This window comes from Sciurus carolinensis, chromosome 8 (assembly GCF_902686445.1).
Source record: "Sciurus carolinensis chromosome 8, mSciCar1.2, whole genome shotgun sequence".
NCBI classification, from domain to species: domain Eukaryota; kingdom Metazoa; phylum Chordata; class Mammalia; order Rodentia; family Sciuridae; genus Sciurus; species Sciurus carolinensis.
Genome location: NC_062220.1, coordinates 121,877,372 through 121,902,366, shown reverse-complemented (window position 1 = coordinate 121,902,366; position 24,995 = coordinate 121,877,372). Strand labels below are relative to the sequence as shown.

Below are 24,995 nucleotides of genomic sequence, written 5' to 3'. Positions count from 1 at the left end.
AACCTAAACAGGCTAATAACAAGCTAATGAGATTGAAGCAGTAATAAAAAGTCTTCCAACAAAGAAAAGCTCAGGACCAGTTGGATTCTCAGCCAGATTCTACCAGGCCTTTAAAGAAGAGCTAATGCCAATTCTCTTCAAAATATTTCATTAAATAGAAAGGAGGGAATACTGTCATAATCATTTTAGGATGCCAGATATCAAAGTCAGTTAAGAAGATATTAAGGAAAAAGAATACAGACCAATATCCCTGATGAACATATATGTAAAAATTCTTAATAAAATATTAGCAAATCATATTCAATAACACATTAAGAAGATTGTACATCATGAGCCAAGTTGGTTTCATTCCAAGGATGCAAGGATGGTTCGACATCTGCAAATCAAATGTAATTTACAACACAGATAGGATTAAGGACAAAAAGCACAGTCATCTAAATAGATGCAGAGAGAACCTTCAACAAACAATACCACTCATTTTAAGAATTATTATTACTATTTGTAGTGGGGTTTTGGAGTTTGAATCCAGGGGTGCTTACACACTGAGCCACATTCCCAGCTCTTTTTATTTTTAATTTTGAGACAGAATCTTGCTAAGTTGCTGAGGTTGTCCTTGAACTTGAATTCCTCCTGCTTCAGCCTTCCAAGTCACTGGGATTATAGGCACGGGCCAAAATGACAGGCAAGAATTATGTCTTAAAAGCATAATTTTTAAAAATATTTTTAATTGTAGATGGACACATTGCCTTTATTTTGTTTATTTAGTTTTGTTTTTTTTTTAATGTTGGTGCTGGAAATTGAACCCAGTACCTCACCCATGCTAGGCGAGTGCTCTACTACTGAGCCACAATCCCAGCCCTTAAAAGCATAATTCTGATCCTTTACTTTCACCTTAACTTTCAGTAATACCCCCTCACAGAAATCCAAGATCTTAGGTCTTTGGTTCTTCCAGTTCCCACACTGGCTCAGCCACGTATCACTTTGTCTTCATCTCATGGTGTCTGTTTGAGAAGTGCTCTCTGATCACATTCTCCTTCCTCTTCTTAAACTGTCTGTTCTCTCCCTCCCTCCTTTTCTTATTTGTCTGCCAGTTCTTACGTTGGCCTTTCAGAAGTACCGTTACCATGTCCTTCTGTTGTTCTAGGTTGTTGGTTTGTATCCATTGGTAGTGCGTCAACAGTGTTGTACTATGTTATGCCCCACTTTGACACAGTTGGGGCTAACGTCAACTCTTTACTTTTTCTGTGCTCTAGTACTTGAGAAAGACTTAAAATTTATTATTGGGTTCTTTATAGATTGATATTGTTGGTCACTATTTACTATGAAAACATTATAGACTTATTTTCTAATGATAAGTTTTCTACTAATGTGTTTTAATAATGGACTCTAATTATTTGCTTTTGGATTCATATTTATTAGTATCAGATGATTCAATGACTACTTTTGTTTTGACTTTTTTCCTTCAATTTTTTTATTATGGTGAAATATACACCATAATATTTCCATAATGGAAAAAATTGCCTTCTTTTACCATTTTAAGTGTACAGTTCAGTGGTGTTAAATTTATTGTTAATATTGTATAACCATCAACCAACCCTCCATCTGTCTTCAGAAATGTTGGTTTATCTTGTAAAACTGCAACAATAATGCCCCATTTTCTCCTCATAGCTCTTGGCAGCCAGTATTCTACTGTCTGTATGATATTGACTACTCTTAAGTACCTCACAGGAGTAGGTATTTTTCTTTTTGTTTTTAAATATTTTTACTTATAGATTAACACAATACCTTTATTTTATTTATTTATTTTTATTTGGTGCTGAGGATCTAACCCTGTGCCTCATGCATGCCAGGCAAGCACTCCACCACTGGGCCACAACGCCAGTTCCTGACCTTTTTTTTTTTTTTTTTTTTTTTTTTTAATATTTTTTAGTTGTAGATGGACACAATATCTTTATTTATTCTTTTATTTGTTTTATGTGGTGCTGAGGATTGAACCCAGTGCCTCACATGTGCAAAGCAAGCACTGTACATTGAACTACAACTCCAGCTCCCAGTATTTGTCTTTTTAAAATTTTTTTTAATTTTTAGGGCCAGGGTTGTGGCTCAGTGGTGGAGCACTTGCCTCACATGCGTGGGCACTGGGTTCAATCCTCGACACCACATAAATTAATAAAATAAAGGTATTGTGTCCTAGTTGTGGATGGACGCAATACCTTTATTTTATTTATTTATTTATTTTTATGTGGTGCTGAGGATCAAGCCCAGTGCCTCATATGTGCTAGGCAAGCACTCTACCCCTGGGCTACAACCCTAGCCCCAGTATTTGCCTTTTTGTGATTGGCTTACTTTGCTTAATTGTTCTAATTTTGAAACTTCTTGTAGTGTGCATTTTTGTACTGTTTGGTAACAAAACATTTTTGATACCCTGTGGACCTCAAACTTTTAACATCTCTGAACCTTTAAAAAGGTGTCATTCTCTGGATGTTGTGGTACACACCTGTAATCCCAGCTACTCAGGAGAATTGTAAGTTCAAGGTCAGTCTGGACAATTTAGTGAGACTTATCTCAAAATAATTTTTAAGAGGGCTGGGGTGTGCCAGGTGCAGCGGCATATATACTTGTAATACCAGTGGTTCAGGAGGCTGAGGCAGGAGCCTCAGAGTTCAAAGCCATCCTTAGCAACTTAGTGACGCCCTAAACAATTTAGCAAGACCCTGTATCTAAATGAAAAAATTTAAAAAGACTGGGGATGTGGCTTAGTGGATAAATGTTCTTGGATTAAATCCAGGATATCAAAAAAAAAAAAAAAAAAAAAGGCGTAGAGTGTAGCTCACTCATGGAACTCTTGCCTAGCACATATGAGACCCTGGGTTCAATTCCCAGTACCAAAAAAAAAAAAAAAAAAAAAAAGCTGTCAATCTTTTTCTCCCCTTACCATACATGAAGTTACATTGTCTGGGTTGAAAGTATTACGACACGATCACATCTGAGTCTTTGATGCGCAACCTTTACCTCTTAATTAAAAAAAAAAAAAAAAAGTCAAGGATCTGTGTGTGATGGCACATGCCTATAATCTCAGCCATTCAGAGGCTGAGGCAGAAGCGTTGTTAAGTTTGATGACAGCCAGCAACTTAGCAAGACCCTATTTCAAAATAAAAAATAATTGAAAAAAGAGGACCAGGGGGATATAGCTCAGTGGTAGAGCACCTCTGAGTTCATTACCACAAGAAAAATATTTAAAAAATAAAAACAAGCAAGGAATTGGTGTATAAACAAAGTAAAATCTATTTTTTTTTTGGGGGGGGGCGGTGCTGGGGATTGAACCCAGGGCCAGACCTTGTGCTTTCGAGGCAGGCACTCTACCAACTGAGCTATATCCCCAGCCCAAAATCTATGTTTTTGTTGGTTGTTAGGAGTATCTGGTTGAGGAAGTATCCAGGTTATATGTGCTCATAGGTAACTTTCCCTTTTTTCTTTCTTGCCAGCCTCCTGCCTGCCGGATGGGACTACTCTGGAGCCCGAGTACTACTTCTCCACTATCAGCTCCAGTTTCTCAGTCTCTCCTCTGTTCAATGGCATCACCTATAAGGAGTTCAGTATTCCCCTAGAAATGCTTCGGGAACTTTTAAACTTGGTAAGCAGAGCACTAATGGATTTAAAAAAAAAAAAAAACAAAAAACTGACCATGAGATATCAGTGAAATTGCCAGGGATGGAAGCCCATTTTTCTTTTCTCCTTCTTTTTTCAGTACTGGATATTGAACCCACAACTTTACCACCAGCCCTTTTTATTTTTTGAGACAGGATCTCACTAAGTTGCTGAGGTGGGCCTCAAATTGTGATCCTCTTGCCTTAGTTTCCCCAGTTGCTGGGATTACAGATTATAGGTGTGGACCACTATACCCTGGAAGCCTGTATTTTTTCAGAGGAGAAGTACTTGGGAGCAAATGTAATTCAGATTAAGGATTTTTGGGGGTTTTTGGAATTTAACATATATGTAATGGGATATTTTGGGGATGTGACTCAAGTCTGAGCATGAAATTCATATGTAGTTCATAAATACTTTATACACATAACCTGAAGATAATTTTATACAATTTGGGTTTTTTGTTTTGAGATATGATCTTGCTGTGTTGCCCAGGATGGCCTTGAACTCCTAGGCTCAAGTATTCCTTCTGTCTCACCTCCCAAGTTACTGAGACTAAGTGCATACCACTGAACCCAGCTTGTATAGTGTTTTTAATAATTTTGTGAGACTCATTACATGAAGTCAGGTGTGGAATTATCCATTTGTGGCAACATGTTTGTACTAAAAATGTTTCAGATTTGGAACATTTCAGATGTTCACAACAGGATGCTCAACCTGTGCTAGTATTTCCAAGTACAATTTAGAAGTCATGAATTTGCAGATTAAACGAGGAAGAAGGGTAGCATTTATAAAATCATTGTGTATAATTTAATCCTTGCAGGAAGCATGTAGAGGAGGCACCAACATCCCCATTTAGAAGTAAAGAAATCATTGTCTAGTTCATCAAGGATAGTCAGACCAGTCAGGCTTAGTTCAAGGATTCAGATTCCACTAAGTCCAGTGCTTTTTCAATTATACTTGACTCTACAGGTACAGTTTTGAATTACACAGAACTATGGCCAGATTCAGTGACCCTTAAGTTCTTACTTTAGAACTGTGTGGTTCAAGACAGATTTGAGTGGGTATGAATGACAACATCATTGAGGAGAGATTCTAAAGATCAGATATTCTGTTTTGAAAATGAGGAAATGAAAACACTAAAACATGTACCAGAGAGAGCAGCCATCTGACTGCTATGTGGAGGTGAATAGAAATCACTTGGAAAATGGCGTTATTTAGACTGAAAACGCAAGAAGATATTAAAACATAGGTGACAGGGGTGTGGGTACAGCTCAGTGGTAGAGTACAGGCCCTACATTTGATCACCAATACCGTAAAACAAAACAAAACCAAAAACCCTACGGGGTAATTAAAAAGGATGGAGCCATAATGAATTGCTCAATGGCTTAGTTTGGCTTTTATTTGTTTATTTTGTTTGTCGTAGGGATTGAACCCAGGGGCATTCTACCACTAACCTATATCCCCAGCACTTTTTATTTTTTCTTTCAAGACAAGGTCTTTTCTGAGACTGACCTTGAACTCCAGATACTCCTGCCTCAGCCTCCCAAGATGCTAGGATTGCGAGCATGAGCCACTGCACAGACCCCTAGGATGTTTTTGAAATTCTGTCCAGAAGGAATTTTCTTTAACTGCTTCTCAGTGTGGATGTCCCAGACGGAATGGTGGCCCTAGTGGGCCAGGGCCTTCACAGATGGCTTTTCCTAGTACCATGTCAGAAATCCTGATTAAAGCCTAAATGTTTCATATCCTTTCTTGGGGGATTTTTTTTTTCAAGATATTTTAATTTTGTAAATTTAGGTTTTCTCTGGGGAGTTTTTATTTATTCTGGTATGTTATTATTTATGTATTTTGAAAGTGACCTTCATCGTGTATTACAGTTGTAAAGGTGGAGCAATTTATCAAATGATTCTGTAGCTGACTGAACAGTCAGACGTTCCTATACTAAATTCTATTTAGAGAACAGAGGAAAAGAATTGCTTCTGTTAGATACTTAGCTGGATATCTAAGTATCAGTAGTTTACAACTACTCCAGAGTCTGAGGCAAGAGGATTACTTGAACCCAGGAGTTCAAGACAAGCCTGGCCAACATGGCAAAGCACAATCCTATCTTAAAAAAAAAAAAAAAGTTAGAAAGTACAAATGGGTGCCTAGCTTTGGGGTTTTGGAGTCTAGGGATGTAGGTTAGTGGCGGAGCACTTGATTAGCATGTGCAAGTCCCTGTACCAACAAAAAGGAAAATAAAATGGAATTTAAAATGTGTGATGTGCAGTCCAGTTTAAGAACTTAGAAATCTTCAGAAGTGCCAGTGCACCAGGACCTAGGAGGAAGGGAGAGTCCTCAGTGACTGAGGACTGGCTGGGAAGGTGTTCCGCATGTCTGAGAAGGAATTTATTGGAGGATATCACACAGATATGCTTGTTAACTGTGAATGGATGAAATGTCAACAGTGCCTGGAATCTGAACACTTTCACATCCTAGAGATGGAAATATAATGGCAAATTTGAGAAAATTGGTTCTTTTCCTTTGTTTTTAATGTCATTCCTATATAGGGTAAGAAAAGAAGTCCCAAGTGATGCCACAAGTAAGGGGATTTTGTGCATATAGTTTGACTTGTTGGCCTGTTATTTTCATTGTATTTTTCACCACATGAGTTCATATGGTTTTTGTTTTGTTTTGTTTTGTTTTGTTTTTATGCTGGGGATCAAACTCGGGGCCTTGAGTATGCTAAGCACACCCTCTACCACTGAAATACACTCCCAGCCTTACTATGGGTTCTTTCTGAACCTTATTTGCACTTTGGTAGAAGGAGCTAGTGTTCCTGTCTCTTTTATCCCATCAATTGCTTCATGAGATTTTGTCTTCCTGATAGGTGAAGAAAATCGTTGAGGAACCTGTTCTCAAATCCTTGGATGCGGTTGTAGCCAGTGTGATGGAGGTATGTCCCTTCTGAGGGCATTACTACAAAATCAGCCTAATTTAAACTTCTACAGGGAGAAAACGGAAAGATTCATGTGGGGGTTGGAGTGAAAGGGATTAGCAGTGAGTTTTTAGCTTAATTTAACCATAGTTCCATGTAATAACAGCACACCTGCCACCTGAGCCCCTGTTCTATACTTGGCTCTTTTAAATATATCACTTCACAGTGCTTCTGACAAGAAGTTGTTTTACTCTGTTTCATATTTGGAAAGTAGAGGTTCATGGGGGTTAACCAATGTGCTCACATCATATACTGTGGGAACTTGGAGTTCAGCTTGTGTCTGTGACTTTTATTTTCCTTTCTTCTTTGGTGCTTCCATAGCTTCTCCAAGCTGAGAACTGTACTTCATAGGCACAGTATGCCCTGACTTTTAAGTTAAGGGGTGTGTATCTGGGGAACTAAAGCCCATAACTTTATAAAATCATTACTGGGAGTTCTTAAAAACTCAGGAAACATTTGAGTCAGGCCCCCTTTGAGTATGAGTTTCTAGAGTGGTTGCTGTTTTCTAGGCTGATTATTGTCATGAGGGTATGCCAAACACAGATTCTTATTTAAGCCTGTTGTGCTTTTTCTCTCCTGATTCTGAGACGCATAGTACTTAATGTTGGTGGGACTTGGGTTTGAAATGGGGAAGGAACTTCCAGGGACCAAATCTTAAGTTACAATCTGATACTTGCTGCCTTGCAGGTTGTTGTCCTGCCCACGAACTTTGAACTGAACTTGCAGTCTTTGAGGCCTCTTGGTTTCTCTTGTCTGAGTGGTCATGTATGACTAAGGGCAGGGTAGGGAGACCAGGACTAAGAGGTAGCCAGGGCAGTCTGACAGAGACTTGTTGGGTCTATATTCCACCTCTAATGAAGATCTTCATTTTGGGTCCTAAGGGTAGAGTTGAAGCTCCATGGGGATTCCTTTTAGGGCTTGTGTTAGGGTTGCAAAGGGAAGCCTGGTAAAGTGGGACTCTCTACTGAAGCAGAGTGGTGTCTGGTATTTTTGTTTTCCAATTTGAGTTTTAGTATAAACATCCATTTGAAAAAATGGTTTTATGTCTATAAAAAAAAAAAAAAGATGTTTGACATGTTGGCTTAGTGTTACTATAATATATTATTAATCCATAATCACTAGTGGTTTTATGTGCTTATTATGTGCCAGACACTATAAAATTTTACTCACTGACTCCTTGAGTCTCCCAACAATCTGTAGTGTACAAAAAGGAAACTGAGGCTTAACAGACTTAAGGAATTCAGGGTACATAACTAATGAGTGCTAGAGCTGGGCTGCGGATATTGGGTGGTAGGACTCCAAAGCCTCAGACTTCACACTTGCATTATCTAAATCTCTGGAGTCAGATCCCTGGGTGATCTCAACTCTCCCAGTCTTGTTTCTTCATCCATGTCCTGCAAGGGTGTTGTGAAGACTTTGTGAGGTAATGTCCATAAAGCCATTATTGTAGAGCCCATCAGTAGCACTTGGTTAATTATTAATTAATATCAGGGCACACCTGAAAGCTGGCATGCTTCTTATACCCTCTTCATCATTCTTGTGTTCTCCATGTGACTTTTGTCCCCTCTAAGGGATTCTCCTGTCCTCCAGCCTTGCACAGTGTACCCCTCCCCATCCACTCTCCTCTGGCCCCTTTAAATTGTTATAGTACAGATGTTAAGGAGATGTTAACTTAATTCATTAGGGCTTGTGTGAAATTTTTCCCCACCGCTGCCTTTCTGATGAGATTGCTAAAGAATAATTCAAAATGAATTTAATTATAAAATGTGAGTTGAATCTGAAGTTGCCCTAGCTGTAGTGTCTGCCTATAGAGTGATGGGCAGAATTGGATTCCTTGGTTTGGTAGCCCTCTATCTTTTCCCGCTTCCTCTTCCCATGTCCCTATTCGGGCCATTGATTGTGAGCTGTCATCGATAAGAAGGGCAGTTCTTTTGTTAAGGGTATAAATGGTTGCTCCCTGTAGGCATCTCTGCACTGCATGAGTCTCCTCATTCTTTGGCCTCATGGTTAAGAGGGTGGAGAGAAATAATAAAAATTAAAAAAAAAAAAAAAAAAGGGTGGAGAGAGTAATTAAAGTTTCTGAGTAATGAGTCATGATAAGTAGTTGTTCCATTTTGATTGCTAAGTAATGAATATAATAGTCTGCAGGGACTCTGCATACAAGGCAAGGGGCATCAGAGGAGAATTTCTGCTCTGTGATCACTTGCCCTTTTCCTCTGCAGGCCAACCCCAGTGCTGATCTCTACTACGCAACCTTCAGTGACCCCCTCTATCTGACCATGTTTAAGATGCTGCGTGATACTCTATACTACATGAAAGGTGAGGACCATTGGCACATGTGTGTGCATGCAGGAGGATGAGCTCCTCAACTGCCATTACAGACTGGTGCTTGCTTTCTGCTGGGGCACTTAAAAAACAAACACAAAAACTGGGCACACTGGCCCACAACTGTAGTCCCAGCTGCTTGGGACTACTTGAACCTGCAAGTTTGAAACCAGTGTGGATAACATAGCAAGATCCTGTCTTAAAAAAAAAAAAAAAAAACAAAATAAAGAAAATATCACACATATGAGCCACATGGTTACATGACTGAAATTTTAGGGAAGAAGCAAATAAGAAAAATAAATCTGACCATGACCTAAGGACCCTATTACTAGGAATGATGGCTTCTTTGGTGGTTTTATTTCCTAAGGCATTTTTCAACACGTACATATTATATATATGTGTGTGTGTGTGTATATATATATATATGTGTATATATATATATGTATATATATATATATTGTCTGTTTCACTCATGATTTTACACATCTGATTTAGACATTTTTAAAAAATTTTAAAAAAAGGAAATGAGGGACTTACAATCACTTAACTCAGATAAAATATCTTAACTAGTTTTGCATGCACATACAAAATATTTCACTGAACTACATCACAGCCCTTTTTTACTTTTTACACAGTCTCTAAGTTGCCAAGACTGACTTTGAATTTGCAATCCTTCTGCCTCAACCTCCTGAGTAGCTTGTAATCATGTGCCGGCTCTTTTGCACATTTTAAATTCATTTTTTCCTACATTTTTCCCTCACACCATTAAATGTTCTTCATAAACAGGTTTTTATGATCACGTGATAGTCTTTAATACAGATATGCCTTAATTTAACCATTCCTTATCTGATTCTGAGGGCTATGGGAAATGTAGTCTGTCAGAACCACAGCAAGGGTTGGGTTTATGTGGGAGAGAATCAAGGATGACTAAACCTGGCTTCACCTTCAGGAGCCCTCAAGTTCTCCCTTTCACCCAGGCTATGTGTTGCTGGCTTCCTCAACTGGTCTGACTTATGCCTGTCACAGTAGTTGCCTTGAATTTTCCTGGCCCCATGGATAAGAATTTGAAGAGTCTACAAACTCTGGGGAGTCCAAAGATCTAGGGAATTTTCCTCAACCTCCAAACATTTTTTTTTTTTTCCCTTATCTAGTAACGATAACCTTTTTTTTTTTTTTTTTTTTTAACTATTATAAAGTACTTCCTATTGTCAGTTGAATCAGTTCCTGTAATTACACATCCCTTTTATGTGTTTTATGTTTTCGTATATTGATTGCTTAAAACAAAGCTTGGGGGCTGGGGAGATAGCTCAGTCGGTAGAGTGCTTGCCTTGCAAGCACAAGGCCCTGGGTTCGATCCCCAGCACCCAAAAAACAAAAACAAAAACAAAAACAAAGCTTGGTGGATTGGGGATGTAGCTTATTGGTAGAGTGCTTGCATAGTATGTGTGAGTTCTGGGTTCAATCCCAGCACCACTGAAAAACAACTAACCAACCACAACAACAATAATAACAAAAACAAAGTAAGAATTGAAAAAGCATGGCTTGAACTGCCCTGGAAATTATAATTTCATATGGCTGCCAGGTGGTTTGCATATGAAGCACTATTGTGCATCTTTTCCTGGGTGTTCTTGAAACCACAATAGCCAACATCAAATGTTACCCTTCTTTTTGTTAGAGAGGAAAAGACCATAACCATTGACAGCCACTGCTTATGTTCTGATTCAGTTTTGTTTCCAGCTGTGACACTTCCCACTTTCCCACAGACCTCCCCACTTCCTTTGTGAAGGAGATCCATGACTTTGTGCTGGAGCAGTTCAACACAAGCCAAGGGGAGCTCCAGAAGATTCTACATGATGCAGATCGGATCCACAATGAACTGAGCCCCCTCAAACTGCGCTGCCAGGCAAATGCTGCCTGCGTGGACCTTATGGTGTGGGCTGTGAAAGATGAACAGGGTGAGCCTGAGCTGCCTGTTTGGGACCACAGACTGACTGCTTTCCTTGCCCTGTGAACTCTAGGTTCTTCCTCACAAGAGCTTCCCAAAATGACTTCTAGAATTTTTTGCTCTGTTACTAGCATAGGCAATCACATTAGGAGTGGCCACCTTCTGGGCATGTACAGAGCTGGGCATCAGCTTCTGCTATGGGCTGAATATCTGCAGTTCTATCCTAACAGTGTAAGACACAAGATCTGAAAGGAAGGGAAAGCCCAAGTCTACAGGACCTGTGTGTTCTTTTGGCAGTTTTTTGCCAGTTCTTTAGGCTTTTCTATGAAGAGGTAGGTGCTCAGATCTGGAGGATGTGGAGTTTGTTCAGGGTAGATGTGGAAATGGGAAGTGTTCTTGCAGAATGGAACACTGTAGGATGAGGGGGCTTAGGACAAGCAGAGAAGATGAAGTCACGCATAGTACAGGATACCTACCTCCAAACTCATTCTGGTGTGGCCTCCTACTCACCTTGCAACAAGTGTGTCTCTGGGGCTTAATTAAAATTTATGATTAACAGTGAGAGACTATTTTGTAAATCTTGGACTTTGATGATTATTTGTCCCCTCCTCTGGTTTTGAGTTAAGGTGCAGAAAATCTTTGCATCAAGCTGTCTGAGAAGCTGCAGTCTAAGACATCCAGCAAAGTCATCATTGCTCATTTACCCTTGCTTATCTGCTGCCTGCAGGTCAGTCTCATTTAATGTATGAGATACTCAATTCCTGTCCACAGGGCATCCTTCTTACCTGTTGGTTGCCCAGCAGCATAGACAGACTGTGTAGTCTGAGCTTTTGTCTTAAGAACTTTTACTAGAGCCTGTTGTGGACACAGTTCATTACTGAGTGTGGGCTTCCCCCCACAGGATGCCAGGGACTTTTGCAAGTAGCATCCAGTAGCAGCTTGCCTTGAAGAGGGCCTTCCTTTATTGTGAAGCTACTCTATCTGCTGGGCGATGCCCAAGGCCAGCAGATGAAGAGCTGTGTACACGTGCCATAGGGCTTCACAAGAAGGAGGCATATTCACCCACAGTACTTAGTCTGGCTCTGCTGAGACTCTTTACTTGATGCAGTTCCCACCAACTCCATACCTGCCATTGTTTAAAAAGCATATTTTGTATCCTTTCTCCCTTAATTTGTTTCCAAAAGAAATGAGTACACATTAACAATATATATTTACTTTGGGTGGGAAAGAGTAAATACCATCCTACTTCCTTGTCTTTGCCTTATGGGCTGGTGGCCTCTGGGAGCTTTGACCTTGGAAGTTTTTGTCAAACTTGGGCATTGGAAGGTTTGAGCATCTCACTGCTTGGGGCCTTCTCACATGGTTTCTTTCAGGTTATGTGACAGATTGATGTGTTGCAGGGTTTGGGCCGCCTGTGTGAAAGGTTCCCAGTGGTGGTACACTCAGTGACACCATCCTTGCGCGACTTCCTGGTCATTCCATCCCCAGTGCTGGTGAAGCTGTATAAGTACCACAGTCAGTACCACACAGGTAATAGACAATTATAGCTGATGACTTGTCTCTAGCATCTAGTCCCTATCTGCCCTTGAAGCCCTAAAAAAAAGGGGGCCGAATATGTGTGATCCCTACATGAATTCTGTGACTCCAGTTGAGCCTGTTCCTCCTCCATGCCTTTCCTTCTGTCTTTTCCTACATGTCCCACACCATCCCTGGTTTCAGACCTTTCCTCTCCCTGCCTCCTTGTTCTGTCACCACCAAAGGCCCCTTCTAGTTCCATTTTCTTTTTGGCATCTTCTCTCACTGAGATAGCCTACGGTGAATCCTGCATGCCCCAGTGTTGGGCCAGGGAGCTTTTGCATAGCCACATCTAATCCCCACTGCCCTGTGCAAGAACACTGGCTCAGAGCAGATCTGGCAATGTAACATAATTAACATTAATTAAGCAGCTGCTGTGCAAGAGATGCTAATGTGTACTCCTCATCCTACCTGTAAAGGTGGACATCGATATCTTCTCCCTTCAGATGACAATACCCAAACTCTGATTAGTTGAAAGATCTCCCCCTTTCCTCTTAATGGGAAGTGGGTCTCTCAGGCCCCCACTGTCACACTTGTCTCTATCTTTACCTTTGTGCATATTGCTTAGATCACTCCCAAGGACGGAACTGTGCTTTACTGACCATCAGAACTGCATTTATGAGGGTGTTTATCAATACTTCTGAATGATTTATAAGCAGTTGCTGGTTTCCTGCTTAATCATTTTGCAACCTAAATATTATTCCTTTTGATTTAAGCTTGTTATTTTCATCCTTCCTGTCGGTCTCAGACTTTGTTTCTGAAATATTTGGTCAGTTGTTTTCAGAGTACTTTCTTTTACAAGATAAAAAACTTGGTTTTTGAATATCAAAGAACAAGATGGACAGTGAACCAAACAGATTTAAATTTTTTAATTTAGTTGCTGGCAATGATATAAAAATCAGTGTCACCAATGAACATTCTGAATCGACCCTGAATGTCATGTCGGGCAAGAAGAGCCAGCCCTCCATGTATGAGCAACTCCGTGACATCGCCATTGACAACATCTGCAGGTGGGAGGCTCTGAAGATGGAGGTTGGACCTGGGAAGAGGGAAAACTGTTTCAGATAGAGACCAACTACAAAATAAGGAAGTTTTAAAGTTTCTGATTATTTTAAAACTACACTCGGGGCTAGGGTTGTAGCTCAGTGGTAGAGCACTTACCTAGCATGTGTGAGGCATTGGGTTCCATCCTCAGATACTTGCTGTGTGAACTCTTGTTCTCCCAACTCAAGAACCAAATACTTCCTGATTTCCATGAAAATGTCTTTCCCTCTCAGAAGCCATATTAGTACAGTAACTCAGCTCTTCTCTGTCAGACTCACGTTGTTCTCTGACACTCTCGCTTAGGAGCCAAATAAGTATGGAGAACAAGACACACCTTTAAGATATTATGTTCTTTCAAACTTGATCACTACCTCTGCATAATGTGGCAGAAGCTAAGGGAACCAGGTTTGCTAAAGTAACTTTGGTGATAGGAATGTATTAGCTTTAGAAACTACTGCTGCCCATTTTATCCTAGTACAGTATAAAAATAAATAAATAAATAAATATTTAAAAGAAGATTTTGTATTTTAGGGAATTTTTAAATTTCCCAAAGCTTTGCCCAGTTGCATAAGCATTTCTCTTTACCATTAAAACCTTGATAGTGTCTAGCTCAGTGGTAGAGTTCATGCTTACTTGGCATTAGCCCTGATTTCAATTCCCAGCACCAAAAAAAAAATTTTTTTTTTAATCCAAAACTCTTGATGTATCATTGCAATATTCTTATCTATCCTGGGACCATCTATCTTTTGAACGAGTCACTATAACTTTGTTAAGTCACTAAAACTTTTTTAGGAAATTTAAAAGTGCAAATAGGGTGAGTACAGTATTCTAAAGAAAATGGTTTTGGGCAAAATAATGAAGTTATTGTTTCTAGCTGAGATATTTTATCAAGTGTACAAAATTTGCAGTAATTCTTTGAATTCGTTCTACATAATGATTTTTTTTTCATTCAGATTTCTGGGATAGAAAATTTAGAGTAGTTATTTAAACATTGTAAACCTGAGAAAGGAAAAAAACAAAACAAAACTGAAAAACTCCATCTTATCATTTTGATGACTAACGTCACATGGATTTCCTTGATCCTCAGATGCCTGAAGGCTGGCTTGACAGTGGACCCAGTGATTGTGGAGGCCTTCTTAGCCAGCCTCTCCAACCGACTCTACATCTCTCAGGAGAGTGACAAGTATGTTCCTGTCGCTCAGGGGCAGCTGATCTCTGTGGTCTTGGCACCTAACATTGTACATGTCTGTGTCTCTTTTCTGGTCACAGTGTAGGCATGCATTGGGTTTGTCACAGGTTTAAGGTGAAATCTACATCAGAATGTTCATCCTGAACAACTGTGTGAGTAGAGAAATATCATTGTCCTCCCAGCTACTGCTTGGGGCTTTGTCTTTCTGCTGGTAAAGAGCAGCAGGTGGTCATTTTCAGATGAATGCTTTACTGAGACTGTAGTGAAATCAAGGTCTGGATCATAGCCTCTGCATTTTGTTTCATTACTGCATACCAGAGGACTATTCATCAACTGCTTCTGTTCTTTTCTTCTGTAGGGATGCTCACTTGATTCCCGACCACACCATCCGAGCCTTGGGACATATTGCTGTGGCCCTACGGGACACCCCAAAGGTCATGGAGCCAATTCTGCAAATTCTGCAGCAGAAATTCTGCCAGCCCCCCTCACCCCTTGACGTACTCATCATTGATCAGCTGGGCTGCTTGGTTATCACTGGAAATGTAAGGAAGGCCCATACAATGAGGCCAGAGCCATAAAACCTACTAATCCTGTGCAAACTTAATTAACCTCCTTTGACTATATGAAATGTAAAATTACAGAGTAAATTTTCCTTGCACCTGAGCTAAATACTTACAACTTTTTCAACACCAAATAGTGAGTATAATAATATAGTGGTTCCATGAGTGCTGGAGAAAAAGAGGTTTAAACTAATTTCTTGTCAATGTAAATGTCATAAAATAGGATTTGAATTGAAACATTTCCCTTTTAGCTTTAAATTTGAAGTTTGCTTAAAGTTTTAGAAATGGATGCTCATGAAGGTATTTTATGGTCCTTGAGATTCTAGAGCTTCCCCCAGCTAATGACAAGAGGGACCTTCTCCCATGTTCGGGGAGGGCCTCATGAAGGAGTCATGACATGATGACAGTGCCTCTTGCTCTCTTCCAGCAATACATTTATCAGGAAGTGTGGAATCTCTTCCAGCAGATCAGTGTAAAGGCCAGCTCAGTTGTGTATTCAGCAACCAAAGATTACAAGGACCATGGCTACAGGTAATGCTTTTGCACCTTGCTGTTGCTTTGGATCCTGACAGCATTTAACTCCCTTTGAAAATGTGAGGTTTGGTGATTTTTCCTTTAAATAATTTTTTTTTTCTTAAAAAAGCACTACATGCTACGAATAAGTGCACAAGGTGGGGAAATGAAAAGCCAATATACAGCTAGCTACCACATAGATCACTGGATATCTCAGTGCACCATAGTCCTATCCCTTCCTCCTTCCCTCTTCTAAATAGGCCCATAGGCCCAAACTGCACATCCTTGCAACCTGCTTTTTTCTTTTCTTTTTTTTTTTTTTGAGCAATACATCAGCTGTGCCATAAATGTTTCTCTGCATATTACCTTTTAATAGCTGCCTAGCATCCCATTGTATACCTGTGCTGAGATTTGCCTAACCAACCCCTAGTTTGAATGTTAGGGTAGTTTTCTGCCATTAAGTGCTGCATTGAATTACCAATAGCTATATATCGGAGCATCATTGATGTTTTTCTTAGGTTCGATTCAGAGAAGTAGGATTTGGAAGGGTGTAAGGGAATAGGCATTTTATGTCCTTGAACATTTTATTTTGTTTGAAACCCAACCAGTTTTCCCTGGAAGACTGAAATGCTTCCTTTTCTTTTCCTTGCCCTTGCCTGGGAATTCCTTGAGGAAGGGACATGTCTCTCCATGTTTGGAGGGTCTTACAAGAGTTTGTCACATCAGCAAAAGAGAGAGAATGGGAGGAAGGGAAGTCAGACAAGAACAGGAGTTGGCAGAGGGAAGAAGAGAATCCCTATTGATGTCCTGCTCTCAAGTCACTGTGCTCCTCTCTTCCTGACCATTAAATCCAGACCTCAGAGATTCTCTCCAAGTCAGTTTAGTGGTCAGTAGTGTAACTTCATGACCTTAGAAGATGCCCAACCGTTTTGTTCCTCTCTTTTCTCTCCTACCAAATAAATCCTATCTCCAGTTGTATTGGTAAATAATATTGTGTGTGTGAAAGCTCTCCATTGTTGTGAGCATTTGGCTTTGTTAACACAGTCGATCCTCCAAAGGTGCAGATTCAGCATCTGCAGTCCTGGGAATTGAATGTTGAACCTGGAATGCTTTACCATTAAACTACACCCTCAACCCTTTTATTTTATTTTGAGACAGGGTCTTACTAAGTTGCCCAAGCAGGCTTCAAACTTGTGATCCTCCTGCCTTAGCCTCCTAAGTAGCTGGGATTATAGGCATGTGCTACGATGCCCAGCTTAGAACAACTTCATTGCCATCAAAAATGATTTATCCTCTTCCTCACCAGTGGAAGCATTTGCTGACCTTTATTTGCCCTTGACCAACCAGGTATATACCTAACTAACTAGGAAAGGAATACCTTTTGTCATGGCTACTATTTTTTCTATAATTTCTGGAGACTAGACAGTGTGCTTCACATGGTGTTTAATTCCTTTACTTCTACTTTTGCTCAGGAAGAAACTGAGGCTCAAAGACAATTGATAAACTCAGGGGTATGCAGCACGGAACTGTCAGAGTCTGACTGCCTTCAGGGCCACAGAAACCTGCAAGCCTCACTGATTTGTAGCATATGGCTGAAGGGGCAATGTCAGACTAATATCCAGTATTTATGTGGCGCTGGCCACTATCCTGAGGCAGGTGATCCCAGGACCCTTGAGCACTTCCTGAGTGTTTGATATGGCTAGTATTAACATCAGCTCTGGAGTAGGGGGAACTCTGGAGAGATGCTGATCATCAAGTAAATATTTTATGGGTAGTAAATGATGAATTAAGACTCTTGGTGATTTGAGGGGGAAAAAGCAGAGCTCAAGCAAGAATTGCCTGAGGTGAGTATCTCCATGTTCAGCTGTGCGATAGGCCCTGGATATTCAGAGGAAAGTGTTGTGAGCCCTTTTTGGGTTTCTAATGTGCAGTTTCTTGGAACTTAGTCCCTTAGAGTCCCTCAGTGCACCTCAAGACTGCAATCATTTCTGCAGCAGTTCACTTTCTTTTTGGGGTTGTTAGTCTGTCACAAAGATGGCATGTTCATCACCTCTTGAGAGTTCTTTGGTTCACAGCATGATAAGATTAACCTATTGTCACCTTGCTTTACCCCTGCAGCTCCATACCCTGAATATAGTGGCCTAGTGATGGCTGTTATTTTGCTCTTTTCCCCTCAGGCACTGCTCCCTGGCAGTGATTAATGCCCTGGCCAACATCGCAGCCAACATCCAGGAGGAGCACCTTGTGGATGAGCTACTCATGAACCTACTGGAGTTGTTTGTGCAACTGGGGCTGGAGGGGAAGCGTGCCAGTGAGAGGGCGAGTGAGAAGGGGCCTGCACTGAAGGTAGGAAGGAGGTGGCTACCACTTGCCTTCCCTACCAGTGCCTCTGTCCTGCTGACTAGGACTGAGTCTTGAGGCATTGTCTTGGTTGAAACATGGTGTTGTCTTTGTTAAGTGATTTAAATATATCTGGAGAATGTAAGAAACAAGGGGGCGGGGTTCAATCTCAAGGAAGCTGACAGGGGTTGGGGAGAAAATGACTTTCTTATCAGATTACATCTGGCTTATGACAGCCACTCCCCCAACCCACATGACAGCATGCAGCCTAGCATGGCCTTCTTCCTAGATGCCTCTCCCTTCTCTTATCTATTCTGAAGTAGGGGTGAGGGAGAGGACTGTGGCTGCCCCTAGGAATACTTTAAGGGCTAATCATTGGAGCCCAGTGACAGCATGAGAAGGGCCAGATTTGACCTAATCTCAGGCCATCCTGAGCAGGTCTTCTGGGACAGCAAAATGGCATGTCTTAAATTCCTAAGTAGACAGATTGGGGGTTGGTCAAAGCAGGGAAGGCCTTTTACCCCATAAGCTCCCCATTGACATTTTGTGGTCACCAGGCCCTCTACTGTATTTCCACTTTCATTGTCCTTTGTTGTTTACTGTTCCCCTTGCCCAGTTACTGTTCACCTACTATATGCCAGATTCTTTCTAGCACAAGTTAGCCCAGTGTTTCTGTAAAGGGCTAAATTTAAACATTTTGAGCTTTGCAAACCTAGAATGGTTTCCGTTAACAAGGGACATTTTAGACTGGAAAGGTTAGAAATGCCTCTGTGAGGAGGTGACATTTGAGTTGACAATGGCATGAAGAAGCCCTACATTGAAAATCTGGCTGAGAGAGTGGCTAGTACAAAAGAGATTGTAAGACCTTGGCCCTGTTTCAAACTTGCTCTGCTGAGCCCCCTGACAGTGATTTAGTGACTGATTTCTCAAGTCTCCCAGGATAGTGCACAAGTGAGACCATTCCAGTGCACAGGAGACAAAGCATCTCTTGCATCCAGCAGAGCCCCAGACGTCAGGATGTAGGCTAAGCAATTGAGAAGGCAGAAACTATAATGTATCAGGGGCCTTCTTTCCCCTGGGATTTGGACTCAGTGCCCCCAAAGGACATCTGGGACCCAGGGCTGCTCCCATCTGCCTCATTTCTCAGGACTCTTGGTATTTATTTAGTACCTCCTTCACTGCTGTGGGTTGTGCCATGATAGCCAGTGCAGGGATCCCCTTTGCTATCTACTGAGCTGGATACAAAGCCTTGAATTCTAGTCTTTGAAAAGTAGTTCTTGCTTACTGACCAAGTAGTGAATAATTGTTTATTGAGCAGCTGCTAAAGTTTTCCCTCTGAGACAGGACTTCTGTAATAAGGGCCACCTGGAGTAGAAGTGGTAGATAGTGCTAGCAAATATACCATCCTGTTGATTTCTTATTACCTGAGATTGAATTGTAGCATGCTCTTAAATCCTGACTCTTTTTCCTTCTTTTATGTGAGGATTCAACCCAGGGCTTCATGCATGGTAGGCAAGCACTCTACCACTGAACCACATTTCCAGCCCATGTTTTTTTTTTTTTTTTGGTGTTGGTGGGGATTGAAACCAGGAGTGTTCTACCTCTGAACTACATCTACAATCCTTCTTTTTGTATTTTTGAGACTACATATAAGTTGTTCAGGCTGGCCTTGAACTTTGTGAACCTCCTGCCTCAGCCTCCCAAGTATCAGGGATTGCTATTTGCCACTAATTGATGACAACCAAGCAGTAAGGATTACAGGCAAGCACACTGTGCCTGGCTTGGATGAGCATCTCTATACTTCTCTTTGTGTACATATCTCTGATCATTTCTTTTAAGATTAGGGAATTAAAGGTTTATATGACACTGTGTCATTTTTTAAATAAGTACATACTCTTTGGTGACACCAATTCTATTCTTTCTAGGCTTCTAGCAGCGCGGGAAACTTGGGAGTACTCATTCCTGTAATAGCTGTGGTGAGTATTCATTAATCTGATGGTTTAAAATTCCAGGTACTGTACTCATGCACAGTATATTTCTTAGAAAAATGCTGTATTGAGATCCCAGTGATTCTGTACATGTAGCTAGTTCAGCCACCACTAGCTCTCCTTGACAGAGCTATAGGTATCACTCTTTCTCAGTGCCCTGTCCAAACTTCCTCTGCCAACTTACCTGGGAACTTGCCTCAGTTTCCCTCTTGCATGACACCAAGGTCTTGGTCTAATTCTGTTCTTATCCTATATTATGACCTGCATTGATGCCTCTGACCAGTGCTGGCCCAGGCTTTGTTTCCATCCCTTCATCAGCCCCTTTCTATGAGATGAGGTCTGGAGTCCTCTTGTTGGTACTTAGGCTATGGAGCTGTAGCCCCAAGTTTTTTCTGGAAGCCATTGTTAGCACATTTGTCACATTAGTACCAGGGTAGAGACCTCATTTCCATCTTAATCTTGTTTCAGTCTATGTCGGTTTTTTCCAAGATAACCTTTGTAGAAATGGTTTTTCCTGTTCTTAGTGTTTCCCAGCTCCAGGCCTGAGCACGGGGCCCCATGATCTACTATTTTTCATCCCTTATACTCTTTCTTCCATTTAACCAACCTTCTAGTCTTTCCTTATATCTGCCTTCCAGCTTTTTCCCATCTCACTCTACCCCAAGTAGTTGGGGTCTAGAGCACTTAGTTAACATTGTGTACTAGAGGGGCTCACGCGACTGCAGAGCTGCAAGGGATAGCTTAGGAGTGAGAAGGTTAGGCAGGCAGGTGGAGTAATAGACCCAGAGATGCCTCTCCCCATCTTTCTTTCTTTTTTTTTTTTTTGGGTGCTGGGGATTGAACCCAGGGCCTTGTGCTTACAAGGCAAGCACTCTACCAACTGAGCAATCTCCCCAGCCCCTCTCCCCATCTTAGTGAAGCATTTGTGTGCTTATACCAGTCTTGAGTGTTCATCATTCCAAACCTGGGGACTCGTAGGCAATCCAGTTTTAGCATTTATTAATCTTTAATAGTAAAATGTCATATATTGCATTTTGTGAAACAACCTGCTTCCAAGTCACCTTCCTTCTGTCTATATATTCCTTTTCTCTCCAGCCCCTTCTTTCAGCAAGTGACTGATTCAGGATGAGGAGCAGGGTCTACATTAGGATAACTCATCTTCCTGAGTGTGTTTGAGGGGACAGGAGTTGGGCCTGTAGCACTATGAACTTTAACTGCTTGTCTCATGGTTTTGTACAGTTCCCTGGAAACCTGATCACCTCTTACAGCCTTGTGGGGATATCAGATTTGCTGAGGACTCTCTATAATATGGTAGTATGGTATTCTTCATCAGCACCTCCATTGGTTAATTTTTTTAAATATAATTTTTTCCATCATATAATCAATGTTGACTAGTGCACAGTTGTGTCTTATTTATTTATTTTTTGGTACTGAGTATTGAACCCAGGATCACTCTAACACTGAGCTACATCCCCAGTCCTTTTTATTTTTGTTTTGAGGCAGGGACTTGCTTAATTGCTGAAGCTGTCCTCGAACTTGCAGTTCTCCTGCCTCAGCCTCCCAAGTCACTGGGATTATAGGCATGTGCCACTATGCCTGGCACAGTTGTGTTTTAAAGTGGCATTATTGTGGGCCTTCTGTTTGACATGGATGGAAAATTGATGGGCATCTCAGCCTGTTAGAGGGGAGATAGGCCAGGCCTCCTCCACAGAGGAGTAAAGTTTAGGTAGATAGGGAGAATGCTCAGGGTGTCTTTCAATCTGTGAGTTCAAGAATCTTTGAACATGAGAATTGTGCCCACATTCCTGTTTAGGTTTTCTTTTTTTTTTTTTATTGGTTTTACTTTAATTTTTTTTTTATTGTAAACAAATGGGATACATGTTGTTTCTCTGTACATGGCATAAAGGCATACCATTTGTGTAATCATAAATTTACATAGGGTAATGTTGTTTGATTCATTCTGTTATTTTTTCCCTTCCCCCCACCCCTCCCACCCCTCTTTTCCCTCTATACAGTCCTTCCTTCCTCCATTCTTGCCCCCCTCCCTAACCCTAATTCTAACCCTAACACTAACGCCTCCCACCCCCCATTATGTGTCATCATCCACTTATTAGCGATATCATTCGTCCTTTGGTTTTTTGACATTGGCTTATCTCACTTAGCATGATATTCTCCAATTTCATCCATTTGCCTGCAAATGCCATAATTTTATCATTCTTTATGGCTGAATAATATTCCATTGTATATATATACCACAGTTTCTTTATCCATTCATCAATTGAAGGACATCTAGGTTGGTTCCACAATCTGGCTATTGTGAACTGAGCAGCTATGAACATTGATGTGGCTGTATCTCTGTAATATGCTGATTTTAAGTCCTGTTTAGGTTTTCTATTTTAATTGTTCTTGTTTTGTTTTGGTACTGGGGATTGAACTCAGGGCATTTTACCACTGAGCTACATTCCAGGTCCTTTTTTTTATTTTTGAAACAGTGTCTTACCAAATTAATGAAGGTCTCACTAAGTTGCTGAGGTTGACCTGGAACTTGTGATCCTCCTGCCTTGACCTCCCAGATTGCTAGTCATTTATAGTTTAATAAGTGCGTACAAGAAATTTGCCAGGGGCACTTTGTACCTTTGGGGAGCAGTGATGAATGAAGTTGGCTGGAAGCACTTGGGTTTTAGGATCACAAGGGCTGGAATTGGACTCCTGGTCTGGCATGTAGAACCCTGCATGAGCTCCTGAGCCTCTCCTCAGGGTCAATGTAGGCATAACCATTATCAGTGACAGTTCAGAAAATATACATACTCAAATGCCTGCTCACCTGATCTTTTACATGAATAGAATAAGTATTGTATTTTTAACAAAAAGTTAATGGTTATATTATGGGGGAGGAAACAAATATTTGATTTTATTGCTCAACAAAGAGCACAGGGACCATAGGTTCTTGCATTTGCTTTGTGGTTACCCCTTGAACCTTCTGGTAGAAACTGATTTCCAAAGAGGTTTTTTTTTTAATGTTTTGCACTTTTTTATTCTTTAAGTGAAAGATATTCTCTGTTTTCCACCTTTGGTGACACTGTCTCAAATTACTTTGTTGAGTAAAAGGGCCGGTGGATATGGGGCATGAAGGCTGGGTTTTGGCTTTAATGCAGCTATTTACTTCTCAGTGTCCTTGGGAACCTGGAGTCACTGGCAGGTTGGGTCATGTGAACTCTGAGACTACTTCTTGTTATATTTAGTGATCTTTGTTTTGAAATTTTGTGAATATAGTATTCTTTCAGAAATATCATTAATTAAATTGATTTTTTTTTGTTGTCTAGCCCATTGATAAGCTAGACAACAAAAGTTGAAAGTTATTTAATGCTTAGAGACCTCATCACTCCATTGTGACAAAGTAGTGGTTTAATAAGATCTATTCCTTGCTCAGAAAACATTACTTTTTGTAGATTAGTATTTTCTGGACCATGGAACCTTTTGAAACCTGTATATTCACTTTCCGTAGAAATGCCTATATCTGGGCTGGGGATGTAACCTAACCCAGTGGTAGAGCTCTTGCCTAGTGAATATAAGGCCCTGGGTTCAATCTCCAGCAACACACACACACACACACACACACACACACACAAACATATTCTCAAGACTCTGCATTTTACCTTAGGAAATTAAATGGGACAAACTTATCCAGGGCCTCTAGTTAGAACTCCTTGTTGAGATACTCTCTTAAATTAAGGCAGAGAATCCTGACCTGGCTCTTGCTAAACACACATCACTGATCTAGACCTTTTATAGACATTAATGTAGATGTCAGAGTCAGATTTCAAACCCAGGCAGCCTGGCTCAGATCCTGTGCTCTGATTTAATACCCTACTGCCTTGAGAAATGAGTGGACTGGTTTCTGTAAGAGGGAATTGGAGGGATTCCAAGTGAATATAAGTGAACAAAAAACAGAGACAAGAGGGTTCTGACCTGTGCAGGAGTATGAAGGAACCCAGACAGGCTGTAGCAGAGGTAGGGCAGAGTAATTGAAAGTGACATAGTAAAGGACTAAATACAGAGGGTTTTGTTTTGTATGTTTGTTTTGAGATGAAGTCTGCTATATTGCCCAGGCTGGCCTTAAACTCCAGGGCTCAAGCAATCCTCCTGCCTCAACCTCCCAAATAACTGAGACTACAGGCACACACTACCATGCCCAGCTTTTTAAGACAGAATTTTTGAGGTAGCTACCTTTAGAAATGGGAGGAGTAATAACTTCACATCATGTACAACCACAAGAATGTGAAGTTATACTCCATGTATGTATGATATGTCAAAATATATTCTTCTGTCATTTATAACTAAAAAGAACACATTTTTTTAAGAAGGCTGGGGATGTGGTTCAGTTGTTGAGAGCCCCTGGGTTCAATCCCCAGAATCCCCCCACCAAAAATTAAAGAAATGGGAAGAATAAGAGGAACCAGCAACACGATAAAAAATACAGGATAAGTATCAGAAAAGAACAGTATTAAAGCACATTGGAGAAGGAATGGAATAATTGGGTCATCAGCTATGTCAGGCTTCATCAAGAGACTGAGAGGGTATTATGGGAAGTTTTGGTCTCTACCCTGATATGTTCTTTTCTCTGTAGAGTGCTGGAGCAAGGACTGGTATAGGAAGTTGTAAAGAAAACAGGTGAGGAAAATTAGCAAGGAATAGTAGGCTCCAGGTCCCAGATGTCTAGGTTTGAATCTAAGTCTGGGACAAATCACTTCCCTTCTGTGAGCTTGAATTGCTTCCTCAGCTATAAAAAGGAGGTGATACCAGTGCACACCTCCTAGAGTTGGTATGAGTTCTCAGCAAGATCACCCATGCAGTGGCAATGCCTGCTTTCCCTTTCTGCTGCTTCCTTACT

The 24,995-nt window shown here is 40.8% G+C and overlaps 1 protein-coding gene and 1 non-coding gene across 2 annotated transcripts in view; both read left to right on the top strand.

Moving 5' to 3' along the window:
- The window catches only part of Pi4ka (phosphatidylinositol 4-kinase alpha), a 139,882-nt gene that overhangs the window by 41,999 nt on the left and 72,888 nt on the right, over positions 1-24,995 (top strand). Inside the window, exons 8-19 of the mRNA XM_047560234.1 lie at positions 3,486-3,634; positions 6,518-6,583; positions 8,848-8,944; positions 10,714-10,905; positions 11,522-11,622; positions 12,296-12,425; positions 13,348-13,480; positions 14,602-14,697; positions 15,062-15,245; positions 15,691-15,794; positions 17,954-18,122; positions 20,042-20,092. Of these exons, the coding sequence (XP_047416190.1) occupies positions 3,486-3,634; positions 6,518-6,583; positions 8,848-8,944; positions 10,714-10,905; positions 11,522-11,622; positions 12,296-12,425; positions 13,348-13,480; positions 14,602-14,697; positions 15,062-15,245; positions 15,691-15,794; positions 17,954-18,122; positions 20,042-20,092 (1,472 nt within the window). The remainder of the gene's footprint in view (positions 1-3,485; positions 3,635-6,517; positions 6,584-8,847; positions 8,945-10,713; positions 10,906-11,521; positions 11,623-12,295; positions 12,426-13,347; positions 13,481-14,601; positions 14,698-15,061; positions 15,246-15,690; positions 15,795-17,953; positions 18,123-20,041; positions 20,093-24,995) is intronic.
- On the top strand, positions 13,867-13,996 carry LOC124992000 (small nucleolar RNA SNORA66). The gene has a single exon (XR_007110012.1). It is a non-coding gene; the product is annotated as a small nucleolar RNA SNORA66 (small nucleolar RNA).